The sequence below is a fragment of the Sarcophilus harrisii genome, chromosome X, assembly GCF_902635505.1.
Source record: "Sarcophilus harrisii chromosome X, mSarHar1.11, whole genome shotgun sequence".
NCBI classification, from domain to species: Eukaryota; Metazoa; Chordata; class Mammalia; order Dasyuromorphia; family Dasyuridae; genus Sarcophilus; species Sarcophilus harrisii.
Window position 1 is genome coordinate 29,124,447 of NC_045432.1, and position 14,075 is coordinate 29,138,521.

The 14,075-nt window shown below is 33.5% G+C and overlaps 1 protein-coding gene across 11 annotated transcripts in view; it reads right to left on the reverse strand.

Moving 5' to 3' along the window:
• The window catches only part of THOC2 (THO complex 2), an 82,161-nt gene that overhangs the window by 23,518 nt on the left and 44,568 nt on the right, over nt 1-14,075 (reverse strand). For all 11 annotated transcript variants that reach the window (XR_002770695.2, XR_002770694.2, XR_004230583.1 and 8 more), the window contains exons 19-26: nt 13,560-13,656; nt 10,420-10,537; nt 4,798-4,977; nt 3,839-4,003; nt 3,179-3,454; nt 1,172-1,313; nt 831-988; nt 4-132 (exon numbers count right to left, since the gene is read on the reverse strand). Coding sequence is in view for 7 of the 11 variants with exons in the window: in XM_023506904.2 (XP_023362672.2) it covers nt 4-132; nt 831-988; nt 1,172-1,313; nt 3,179-3,454; nt 3,839-4,003; nt 4,798-4,977; nt 10,420-10,537; nt 13,560-13,656 (1,265 nt within the window). In the remaining 4 variants the exon portion in view is untranslated. The remainder of the gene's footprint in view (nt 1-3; nt 133-830; nt 989-1,171; nt 1,314-3,178; nt 3,455-3,838; nt 4,004-4,797; nt 4,978-10,419; nt 10,538-13,559; nt 13,657-14,075) is intronic.

Below are 14,075 nucleotides of genomic sequence, written 5' to 3' on the forward strand. Positions count from 1 at the left end.
TACCTTTTCATATATTGTTCTATCACTATGCCACCTAGTCACAGTTTCTAACATGCAACAGAGAAATCTTCCATAGCGACTACCTTCATTTTCAGTACAGCTTGCCACTGTGTAAATTATATCAGAGAAAACCTACAACAAACAATTAAAAAATGAAACACAAAACATGAAAAGCAGGATTTCTTCTCCTAAAAGCTTTTATTCAACATAATTTTTCTTTTTACATCTTTTGAAATAAACATTTTCACCATTGTATAATACTCTGAAACACTAATTAGTTTAATTTAAACCTAAAATATTTCCACATTTATATTCTCACACCTCTATTCAAGTCTTAAGCCTCATCACACATGTGGTGACCCTGTGTTCTTGAAGACAATGCCTGCAAAGCGCAAGCTCTCATGTCCCTCATGGATCAAAAGTATAGGCCTAGACTAGTGTTGTTCTCATCAGCATGTTGAAAGAAAATGAACAACATCAATTCCCAAATACCCTCTGCTAAAGGATTTTCACTACTCAACAACAATGTGAAGTTACTGACCCCAATGAAATTGCAGGTGCCTGTAAAGTATTAAAGGACATATTCTGACTCAATCAGAAACACAGGAAAGAAAAAGAGAAAATAAGCATTTATATAGTGCCTAATATGTGTCAGGCACTGTGCTAAGCATCCCCCACAACTTAAAAAAAAAATAATAATAATAATAATAACAGTTCCACTTTTGTGGAATATCTCCTTAAAAGTTATGCTAGGTAAACTTTTTTTTTTAATTCATAAATACTTTTTACAGACTTGTGTTAAACCCACAACTGTAAGATAAAGAACTTACTCGGTCATAACACAAAAGTGTGGAAAAATTAAGTGTTTTCTGCTGATGTACCAATTCTACAAAACGAGCACAGTAAACTGCATCAATTGCTGAAAAAATGCAGCGAGGAAATATACAGAGTTGCAGGAATTTTGTGATAGTCTCATTTTTTGTAGATTCTAAAAAGAATAAAAAAAATAAAGCATGAATTATGCCTTTTGAATCAAAGAACATTACACACACACACACACACACACACATAGTTGTAACACAAAACCAAAAAATATGAAAACAGCTCTAAAATCAGAAAGGCTTTCTTTAAGTCTAACAGTAAGGAGAATGAATTAGTTGCATCAACTTACTTGCTAAAAGCCAGTTGTCTTTTTCCAATTTTAATCTCTGCAGAACTCTCTGGACATGTTCTATCTGTTTCTTCTCTTCTTCAAGAAGTTTGTCCTGAAGGGCAGTACACCGTTCCTTCTCCTTTTTCTTTTTATTTGGAGGCTAACAGAGAATTTAAAAAAAAAAAAAAAAAAAAAAAAAAAAAAAAACTTGTTATTTTTTCTGATTATATACAATTTACCTCCCATTCTTAATTTTCTCAAAATAGTAAGATTACTAAAATTAGTGATGCTTTTTTTTCCTGATTTTTCTCTTCCAACATGCTTCATAAAGAAATATGTTACCTAGAGATCATTACTGATCACAAAATAGAAAATATCGACTATACCAAACTGAAAAGTTTTTGTACAAACAAAATTAATGCAGAAAAGATTAGAAGGGAAGCAATAAACTGGGAAAATATTTTTACAGTTAAAGGTTCTGATAAAGGCCTCATTTCCAAAATATATAGAGAATTAACTCTAATTTATAAAAAATCAAGCCATTCTCCAATTGAAAAATGGTCAAAGGATATGAACAGACAATTCTCAGATGAAGAAATTGAAACTATTTCTAGTCATATGAAAAGATGCTCCAAGTCATTATTAATCAGAGAAATGCAAATTAAGACAACTCTAAGATACCACTACACACCTGTCAGATTGGCTAAGATGACAGGAAAAAATAATGATGATTGTTGGAGGGGATGCGGGAAAACCGGGACACTGATGCATTGTTGGTGGAGTTGTGAACGAATCCAACCATTCTGGAGAGCAATTTGGAACTATGCTCAAAAAGTTATCAAACTGTGCATACCCTTTTGATCCAGCAGTGTTACTACTGGGCTTATATCCCAAAGAGATCATAAAGAAGGAAAAGGGACCTATATGTGCACGAATGTTTGTGGCAGCCCTGTTTGTAGTGGCTAGAAACTGGAAACTGAATGGATGTCCATCAGTTGGAGAATGGCTGAATAAATTGTGATATATGAATATTATGGAATATTATTGTTCGGTAAGAAATGACCAACAGGATGATTTCAGAAAGGCCTGGAGAGACTTACACAAACTGATGCTGAGTGAAATGAGCAGGACCAGGATATCATTATATACTTCAACAACAATACTATATGATGACCAGTTCTGATGGACCTGGCCATCCTCATCAGCAACGAGATCAACCAAATCATTTCCAATGGAGCAGTAATGAATTGAACCAGCTACGTACGCCCAGAGAAAGAACTCTGGGTGATGACTAAAAACCATTACATTGAATTCCCAATCCCTATATTATGCCCACCTGCATTTTTGATTTCCTTCACAAGCTAATTATACAATATTTCAGAGTCTGATTCTTTTTGTACAGCAACAGTTTGGTCATGTATACTTATTGTGTATCTAATTTATATTTTAATATATTTAACATCTACTGGACATCCTGCCATCTGGGGCAGGGGGTGGGGGGTAAGAGGTGAAAAATTGGAACAAGGGGATCACATCGTGTGAGTTAGTGATGGCTCCAGTCCATGAGGCAAAAAAAAAAAAAAAAAAAGAAAGAAAGAAAGAAATATGTTGGGGCAGTGGATAGAGCACCAGCCCTGAAGTCAGGAGGACTTGAGTTCAAAAATGGCCTCAGACACTAAACACTTTCTAGCTGTGTAACTCTGAACAAGTCACTTAACCTTAATTGCCTCAGACAAAAAAAGAGAAAAAAGGAAAAAAAAGAAATACATTTTAAAAAAAAAAAAAGAAAAAGGAATGTACGTGTTTAACAAAAAAACAAAAACAAAAAATTGTTTCTACATGTAACTGGGGGAAGTAAAAAATTTTTAAATAATAAAACAAAAATGTAACTGGAGAAAAATAAAAAATATTACTTTATGAAGAGAAAAAGTTTTTTTTTTCCCCCTAAAGCTACTAAGTTTTACCAGTATTTATAAGTTAACATTATGAAGGTATTAGAGTTAAGCTAGTAGAATAAAAACATACCATTTCCTGATTATCATCAACTGCTTTCATCTGGATTTTCAGTTTGTTGACTTCTCTTTCGTAGCTATTTCGTGGAACTGCAAGGTCATACATTGTCAATGACCAAAATGTGGCATAGAATTGGGGGCTGATGTCATCCCACACTTTTGGCAAATGCAAAGAAACCACTGCCTCATGGACTGGAGCCATCACTAACTCACACGATGTGATGTATTTATGAACCTTATGTTGCTGCTTACTTCCCTTCTCAGCTTTTTTAAGCTCATCATACTTTGACTGGGAATGAAAAATAAAAATCAAATGGTTACTACACAGATAATTTCTTTCTTCGTATGTGGATTCATCCACAAGTTCTAAGATCATTGACCACTAATTTCAAAACTAGCATTCTAAGTAAGTTTGGCTAGATATAATCTACAGATTTCAAAATTGTAATTGTCCTGGGCCATGGTGAAATACTAATTCACTTAAATTCAGAAGAATCTATTCACACAAGATTTTCTTTCTAGGTAATTCAACCCCCTAAGGTAGAAAATAGAAAGCAAAACTAGAAAATAGAAGCAAAACTTTTCAAAAATCAACATCACTGGCAACTTTTTGCTGTCTTAACACATACATGATTTTAAAAAACTTTGAATTTTTTTTTTAATATTTACTCACTGAGATATGGTGTGCATACATAGGCCTAGAAAGGAAAAATGCTGCATCATGAGGTGTGTGGAACTCATTGCAAAGCACATCAATTGAAGGCACTCTCTTTATATAATCCTCTGTGCTTAGATTAGATGCTAAAAATCCACCAAACTGTACCAGGGTATCATGACACTAAATTAAAAAAAAAAAAAAAAAAAGAGAGAGAACAAAAATAATCACATAGATGCACTATTCCTTCAAAATAACTATTTCCTAAGAAAACTTATAAAATGACCTTTTAAATTAGTTACTTCATTGTATCAAAGTTAAATTTAAAATCATGAAAGGTTAGAGTTAGAAGGCACATTAGAGATCGTCTATTCAAATACTCTTAGTGTGATAAAAATTTGCCAGGCCAAAGAGGTCAATGTCTTATCCAAAGTCACAGTTCCAGCTTTGTCATAAACTAGTCAGGTTTAGTGTCAGAAAATTAGCTTATCTAGATCACAACCCAAACATCTCATCTTTAGGAAACTATACTGAAAGAAATTACAGAATTACAGATTACTGGATTACAGAATGTGCTTTCTAAATACAGTTGTTCCTTCAACCTTAATAGGCAATCTGATAATCTAGATTTAGTAAGACAACAATCACCCACAATTATATCTGTGTCTGGGATTCAAAATAACTAAAGAAAGGCAAGTCTGATGATGAAAAAGATTAAAATTTACAGACATTAGTTCTAAAATTTCTATTGAGTTGAAAAACCTGCAGACACATCAACATGTAATCAATCGACTCTACTACAAAAATTCTACCCCTCATCCAACTGTTACGGTACCAAATCCTTAATTATACCATAGAAAGACATGCATTACACACAGTTAAGTATTTTATATCTGAGAATAAATGAGCACAAAACAATCTTAACAATGTGCTCCACATCAAGCATTTACTAAAATATACAAACCACATTTACTTACCTGGTCATATAATTTTCCCACAAGCTTTAAGTGTTTCTCTCCTCCTTCCTGAAAGATTACACCATTTCTCTGCTGAGCCATAAGTAAGCATAGAGGAAGGGCAAGATCATGGTCCAACAATGCATCCTTTAACCTCTGAGAGGATTTTTTAGTGTTTCTGATCTGTCCAAAATAGCCACCCTGCATCCCCCCCCCAAAAAAAATAAAATTACTAAATTTCTACACACACACACACACACACACACACACACACACACACACACACACAAAAGCACAAGTTCCAGACATGTGACTTCTTCAGGATAAAGAAACCCCAGTGAGGAAATTTGCTCTACCAAAGTAGATCAGCAACTATTCTGAAATTGTAATGTTAGAAAGTTTTCCTGGAGGCATTGGGAAATTAAGTGACTCATGCAGGGTTACAAAGTCAAAATGTGTCAGAAAGAGGACATGAAGCTAAATCTTCTCACCTCTAAGGTCAGCTCTCTCTACTGTATCAGGTTAGATTATATTAACCACCTACTTTGAAAAAGATACACCAGATAATCATATGCCTTAAGTAAAATTATAAATCCACAATTTCAACATCCCCTGCTTTTCTTTCTCTAAGAGATGAGATGTCTCTGACTCCCCCTCCCCCAATATAGAATACTATCAACTACACTCAATTAAAATATTGGCAATTCAACATTTTTATATTGCTGACTCTTCCTTCCTCTTTACTCTCTGCTATTCTTGTAATTGTAGACAGGGCTTTTCAATGACTATTAGAAGAACTAGCTCAAAGTTGAAAACTGCATGAAAAACAAAACTATAAAATAAAAGAAATTTGTAGCTAATTGGAAAGTTGGTAGAAAGGTTGGGAGGATTTCCTTTCACACAGCCAAAACCAACCACAAATATTTCATTGGACAGCTGGCAATCTTGTCTCAAAGCATCCATGAAGAACATGACATAAGCAATGGAGTAAGTATAGCTTATGTACCAAAATCTAAGGAAGAATGTAAAATAGAAGAATTTTATTAAAAGTTTGACAAGATTCTCTAAACCAATGCAACTTGCACTTTGATACTCAATTATTTTAGGGGGTGGGGGAAGAACGCTCCAAGATTGACATACTTGACATTCCCTCAAATACCCTAAATTCCTCTAGTCCCTTTCAAGCTTCTCAACGACCAGGACTTAATCTTCTACTCCATCTCATCTAGAAATAGGGCTGGTCACAATTTTGGTTTTGCTATATGAAATAAGCTTTTTATATTTTATATTGAATATTTATATTCATATTTTATATTTTATATTGAAGAAAGCTAAAATTCCATGATTAAATGGTCTTTTTTCCATCTCTATCCTTTACTCCTCTCCTAAATTTATTCTTTATCCTCACCATAACCTCCAATTCCTCTACTCCTTAATACTTTCCCTAACATCATCTCAGCTCTGACTACACCGTCCTATCAATCCTCTTACCCTTACCTCACATATCTAACAGCATTTCTATAAAGCTTTAAATTTGGCAAAACACTTTATCATTTGATCTCATCCCTCTATCACATCATACTAAATCTTCTTTAATTCTAGTCTCTGATGAAAAGATGGCCCTTTCCCCTCAGTAAAGATAATCTTGAACCCATCCCATCTCTTCCAGTATCTTACCTAATATCACCCCCTATTTCTAATCTTCAATCTCCTTCCTCTCTCTACTGACTTTCTTGCTGCCTCCAAGAACACCCAAATTTTCCAGGCCATAATCAATTCCTTTCTCTGACTCTACTTCTTCTCCTCTCACCCTCTTCTAAATCCTCTGCAGTATGGTTCGCAAACTCATCATCCCAGCTGAAACTGCCATCTACAAAACTACCAATGAACTCTTAATCTTAAATGTAATGACCTCTTTTCAGTCCTTATCTTTCTTGTCAGCTTTGCAGCACTTGTAATTGCTCACCACCCTTTCCCTCCAGAACAGTCTCTTCTTGGGGTTTCCATACTGCTATTTTTCTATTTTCCTCCTGCCGACCATGTGATCACTACTTCTGGATCTTCTTCCATAAGATGCCTACTAATGGTGAATATATCCCAATGCTCCAATCTTAACCTTTTCCTTTCTCTCTCAAATGACAGCCTCCATCAGGTATCATTGGGGCTCCATATTTCTACTACAATAACTCCCAGATCTATACATCCAGTGCTTATGTCCTTCATGAATTCCAATCCTAAATCAGCGCCTGCCTTCTGAACATTTCAAATAGGATATCCCATAGATACCTCAAGTTCACTAGTATTACTCCCAAATGCACCCTTCTTTTTAATTTCCCTACTTCTGTTAAGGATAGCATCTTTCCAGTCCTTCAGGTTCACATCCTATTAATCACCCTTGTCTCTTTCCTCTTCTTCCTCTACCTACAATTAGTTACCAAACTTTACTGATTTTGCTTTTATTATTATTAAAAAAATAATGATGATTCTACTCATATACATCTCTTTCTGTCTACTCACATGACCACCAACACATTTCAAGCCCTCCTCACCTCTAATTATGTAACTAAATGGTCTCCCCGAGTCAAATCTCTTCCCTTTCCCACACGTCCTCACAAAGTTTGCCAAAGTGGTATTTCTAAAAGCAAAAAGCCTACTATACCAATTCATGCTTTAAAATCTCCAGTGGCTTCCTATCGCCAAATACAAACTTCCATTTGGCATTTAAAAGTCTTCACAACCCAGCTCTAGACTAACTTCCCAGGATTATCACATGTTATTCCTATTGCATACTTTGGCCTATTTTGCTGGTGTGTGAATTTTTGTATAAAAATAGTTCATCTTCTAGATCTCTAACTTTGCAAAGGCTATCTCCATTCATGAAATGCTCTCTTCCTTCCTAATCTCTCTCTCTTAGAATACCTAGTTCCTTTCAAAGCTCAACTCAAGTGCCACCTCCCACAAAATATCCTTCCCGATTCCATGTCCCCAACTGCTACTGTCCCCCAAAATTACTTGACATATTTTGCATTTACTTGTAAGTGTATATGTTGTTTGCCTCCTGATAGAAATGTAAGATCTTTGAGGATAACTATCTTTTGTTTTTTTGTCTGAGAACTCCAGTAAGCAGCACAATGCCTGGAACTTCATAGACACTTAATATTTATTTGTTGATTGAACATGACAAAAAAAAAAAAAATGAAATTTACTGTGTTTTAGATATAGCAAATGACTGAGTAGTGATGTGAGTCATAGAAGAAGTAACTGTGTACAGTCACAACAATTAAAGCAAAAGTCAAAATTAACATCAAAACCAGAACAAAGGATAAAGATGAAACAACAATGAGAACAAATACATCAGCTTCAAGATGACCTAAACAAGCTGTAGATGCCCAAAAAATGGAAATTTGAAATAGGCAAAAGATATTGACCTTGATTATCATTATTTCTTGAAGAAGTTTAAAAGATACAATGCAGTTGCCACAATGAGGCTAAATGATCCCAGAAAATGATCTTAGTCAGCAAACACTATCTTCTTGCCAAGTAGAGAGACATGTCAACATGAGGAAGCACCCATTCAGATTAAAAATTTACCTGGAATACACTACGGAAGATGATGGTGAAAGATTAAGAGCAATAGCACTCACAAAATGGCAAAAAGCAGTGGAGGCAAAAATTCAATCCACAGAAAGCTTGATGGAAGACCGAACTAAACTACATCATCTCAAGAGCATCCTCAGATGCAACTGGGAGGAGGACAAAAAAGAGAAAATAGAATGTTTTGCTAAGCTTTCTGTAACAATCTGTGTTCATCATCATTGACAGAGGAACCATCATATATGGATCCTAACATCTCAGTATTGGATAGATGTGCTAAGATGAAATGGCAAAGAGGAAGTAGGAAAAAGTGGCTTAACCAGGCCAAGTCTATATCCTAAAAATCTATGCTGGTCAGCAAAATCATAATCCTGAGAGCACTGTAGGATCATTTTACAAGAAAACAGAGGGGAAGAGACCAAAAGAAGAAAAAATGATGAATTTGCTAGTACTGCTTAAAAATGAAAATCAAAAGAATAATAACTATTAACACAAATGTCAATTGTCTCACCTTTGTAAAAGAAAATAATCTAAACCTACACATCAAAGAGTATTTTTGATGAAAATAAGAAAAGTTAACACGTAGGCTTTCAAAAACAGTTTGCAATAGTACATATCTTTAATAGCCATACAACTAACTGAAAGGTACAGAGACTTTATAAAAGATCTGGCCATGCTAATTTTTAGATTATTAAAAAGCATTTGATTTAGTAGAAGAAAACATAATCCTAAAAGTTTTTCTCCAATGAGGAGTTGCCCATGTATGTTAAGATCATACAAAGTGCTTTGATAAATGCAACCAGAAAACTGTCCAATGACCCTCTAACCAAATGATCTGTTGTCAAAACAGGGCATAAAACAAGGACATGCCAAAGGTGTTTGCCACAGTACTGGAGGATATCCTACATAAGATTCCAACAGAAGAGAGATTGGACATGATGTCCTCCATAAGTTCCTGTGTGCAAATAAACATTGTGTTTGTTAACATGAAGGCCTAGAACATAATAGGACTTTATCAATAAGATCAAGTTACTCAAGAGATAGGCCTGATAATTTATTGAGGAAAAACTAAATGGATAAAAAAGGCCTATTGTTCAGACAATGACATGTAGTTAGATGGCCAGTTCAATGAATACATTAAGTAATCCTAGCCCACCTCCCCCGCCCAACTACCCTATGTGTATGTGTGTACATATAGATAGATATATATACATATATGTATTCACATGCAGACATGGACATCCATATAACTGAGACATACACTGCAGATGAACAATGAGTTGGATTCAAAATTGAATAGGAAGAAAAGGGCGAGTTTTACTACATTTAGAAAATTGTGCGGTGCTTTTCAACAATGCTAAGCACACTAAGACATCTCTTTTTTTAACCCAACTTTCTCCTGGCAATACTGATAGAATTGGTTATACATTTGTGGATCATCACAATCTCCAAAAATCAAAGTATGAGTCACCTTACATGATGCAGATGACCCAAAGTAAAATGGATGGATGCATGGAGGATTTGAGCTAATTGTAGCATAACTTAAAGAGAAGGGACATAAGAGTTCATCAAGAAAATGTATTAGCATAAAAAGAGATATGTCAGTTAGGTGATGAAACTGAAGGATGAACAAACAACAGGATTGTACTGGTACTAATGAAAAGTGTTTTGGGAGGGTGGTGGTGGTGATGTTTTCAGAAGACCTAGAGGAAGCCTCCAGCACAGCAATTAGATTACCTGTGCAGGACCTATGGAAAAAAAGACAACACTTGCAAAGGAGTCACGAATGAGTTGTGATCTGTGCTCATCCTGGAAGTATCCATATCTATGAGATAATAAATTTAGTGGTTGAAGTAATACATTAACGAAGTATAATGCAGAAACCACAGAGTACTTTCTGAAAATAAAACATAACTTTAAAATATAAACAAACCTAATTAATGCTACCTTTTATAATCTGGTATTTAATGCATTCAAAAATTTAATAATTAACTTATGCTATAAGAGTAAAAAAAACTACATTGACCTTACACAACTGAGTACACTCACCTCAGCTTTAAGTTGTTCCCCACCAGTCATGGCCTCTAATTGTTCCATTGTTATTTCTTCAGTAATTTCAATTCCTGCCATTTTTTGTACTACCTCTTTCAAAATAAGCAGGTCAAAGCTATTTAAAAGGAAAATAAGAAATATGCTGATGGCAGAAACTTAAAATACAGAAGCAGCAGTACATTTTAATTTTGTAATAACATGATTCAAATAAAACATACATTTTATTGTAAAAAGAAAAGGGAACTAGATCTGGGATTCCTCTGACAGTGAAAACCCCTTTTTCACAATGTTGATTTGCACTCATTCAATAATTATTTTAGCAAACTATACCTAAAACATTAACAGGTTAAAAAGTCTATTCCAAGGTCAGAGACAGGATTTGAATCCTGGAATCCTAACTCAAGAATCCAACTCTATTCACAACAATGAACTTCCTCTTCATTATATATGTATTTATGAAAATACTACTAGAAATATGTTGTTAAATATGTGTTTTTTCCTAAAAAATTATGTTAATAGGAGTTACACATTTTAAAAATCAACATTACTTCAAAACAATAAAATTCTAAGTATTTAGAGAACATACACAGTAAATGGAATGTATAAAAATCTCAAACTAAGCCCCTAAAATTCCCATGATGGCATTTAAACAATGCTCACAGATGGCTTCCTAAAGCAATGAGTCAATATTCAAGCCAAAGGAAAAAAAATTAGAAACAAAATTACATTCCAAATCATTTCTCCCCAATGCTAACACTTACATATTTTAATTCTGAAATATTGACTTTAAGGAATTTCCTTTCAAGCACAGATTTAACCTTAGAAATAAAATTTTATAGCTTCTAAGACCAGCCTTTGTACATAAGGACGATGACAGTCTTTTCAAAGGTGGGATGGATGAGAAATCTTACATAAAGGACACTAGGCAAGTTAAGTTATGGGCGCCATTTTTCAAGTTTATTAAAAAGTATTTGGTACAATAGTGAAAAGTTGCTTTTAATGATTTTGTAATTTTTTAAAAAAAGGTCTATTTGAGAAAAAAGTAAACATTCAAAGAAATTACTATTTGCCAAAAACCAAACAGAAACCTAGCAATTAAACGCCTAATCAAATATTTATTAAGTACCTATTAGTACCTATTAAGTACCTATTAGTACCAAGCAGCATGCTAGATAGTAAAGATACAGATAGAAAGAATCAATGACATTTTTATTACCCATCTATTAATTTGCAGGGAAAGCATATATTCTATAAGGCAAAAGCCCAGAATATTCTGTGGATCAAATGATTCAGAAAACAATAAAAGGGAAAAAGCATAATAGGAAAAGCTAGGAGTAATCAAGAAGATAGCATAATTGTAATTATTTTAGGGGCCTATATAACTAAGTTCTCTAATTTTTTCTGTAAAATATAAGCACCTATCAGTTACAAAATTCATCTGGAAAACTAGCATCAGATAGCATTATGGAATGTAAATATAGTATTACTTCTTTGACTGTGGCACAAGTAATTGGTAAGCATATTAAAAAAAAATAAAAATTTCAAAATATAAGCCACCTATTCTCTAAAATTAAAATTCTCAAGGTAAGAGCACCTCCTCCTCCAAAATGTAAATGTTACCAATTACAAATTAGTAATGTTTAAAAGATTACTCTCACACTTAGTGGTATTTGGGAATAATAACTAAAAGTACATTATTATAACCTCTGTCAGGTTGTTTGATGTCTTCAGGAGGGAGGGAGAAACAATTTGAAACATAAAATCTTAAGGAAATGAATGCTGAAAAACTATACGTTTTTTGAAAAACAAAACATATTAAGAAAAAATTAAAGTACACTGTGATCTATCATAACAGTATATGTATAAACTAACTACAACAAAATTACTCTTAAAAGTACTCAAAAACTTAGCAGTTAATAAGCTTATTTTATAATGTCTTGTGGAAAAATATCTATAACCTCACAGCCATCAGATTGGACGAATTGACAAAAGCTGGAGGAACTATTGGTGGAATTGCTCACCAAAGTTCAAAGGAACATGTCAGAAGCCATCTAGTCCAGCGCTCAATTTAAAATGGATGAAATTAAGGCAAAGCAAGGATAAAGAATTTAGTTATATTTACACAAAGCATCGTGGACAGAGTTGGCAGAGACTTAAACAGGACCAGAATGAGGAAGTGATTTACCCAATGGCACAAAAGTATTAAGTAGAAGGACTAGGATTCAAAGCCAGATCCTCAAGATTCTAAATGTAGTATTGTTTCCACTAAATCACACTATCTTCATTGAGTGTTCACTAATTACAAGATATATTTTGGTGGAATATTATTTGTTTACATTTTTCTATATATATTATCAATACAAAAGCAAAGAACCTAAACTTAAATATGAAAGGGCACAAAACATACAATTCACACCATACTAAAATTTATAACATCATTAAATTTACTTATTCTTCTACATTGTGGGTTTGTTTTTTAAAATGCCAAAGACATTTCCAGTATCATTCCTATTTCCCAAAATGCTCTTCTCATCAAAAATAAAAATAGTTAAATAGTACTCTACCAGGCACCAGATTAGATTTTTCCCTAAAAGGTAAAGAAAGTGTCCTGGAGACTTAATTTGAGTCCAAAAGAAAGGTTTGAACCTTCAACAAATCCCTGTCTACTCAAGTCTAAAACCTAAAACTTGAGGAGTCACTTCACTGTCTAGCATACTACAATGAAACGTGGAGGGCAATGGGAACCGTATCAAACTGAATCAATAGCCATCCTGAATATACTTAGCATACCATTATAAATTTCTTTTGCTAAATGTCAGATGGTCTGTGAGAGTCTCATTTTGTACCAATCATAAGCTTGAACCCATTAGCCCAATATAATTAAAACCAATAAACACAGCTACCACCTCTAATTTGACACCTACATTCTCCGATTTCTCTACAAAGACAAAGGTCTTTATTAATATTAATATTATATTATTATTTATTAATATTAATCACAGCTTTTAATGCAAGATCAGCTGTCTTTTAGTATTATTTTTATTTATTGTTTTCCTAATTCTTTTATTTAAAGTTACTCATTATAAACAGAGCTCTAAAAAGCTTTAAAAGGAATGATCAAAAAATTTTATACATACCTTTTTCCAGCTTTTAATTGATTTGCCACGTACTGAAGAAGACCAGCAAGTTCAATTGGATATTTACGAAAAACTGCACCACAAAAACTAGCTAAGCCTAGGTATGAATTGACATGAAATGTAATTAAAAGGAGTTCATGATATAGCATATTCCTGTCTCCAACTAAATTTACCCAAAAAAAAATTGTTGCTGATTTTATCATAGTATTCATTAATAATTTATTTTTATATTATAATGTGTATATATAATTATTAATAACAATTTATTAGAATATTTTATAATGGATAATTATTCACCTTCAGTCAGTAGTTGAAAACTTTAACCATAAAATATAATAATACATCTTTATTAAGTACCTACTGTGTTCTAGGCAACATAAAGGCACTTTAAAAACATTACCTCATTTGAGGTTGAGGAAAACAGTTGAGGAAACCTAGGAAAACAGAAGTTAAATAACTTGCCCAAGGTTGCACAGGAAACATCTGATGTTGAATTTGAACTCAGACCTTCCCGAT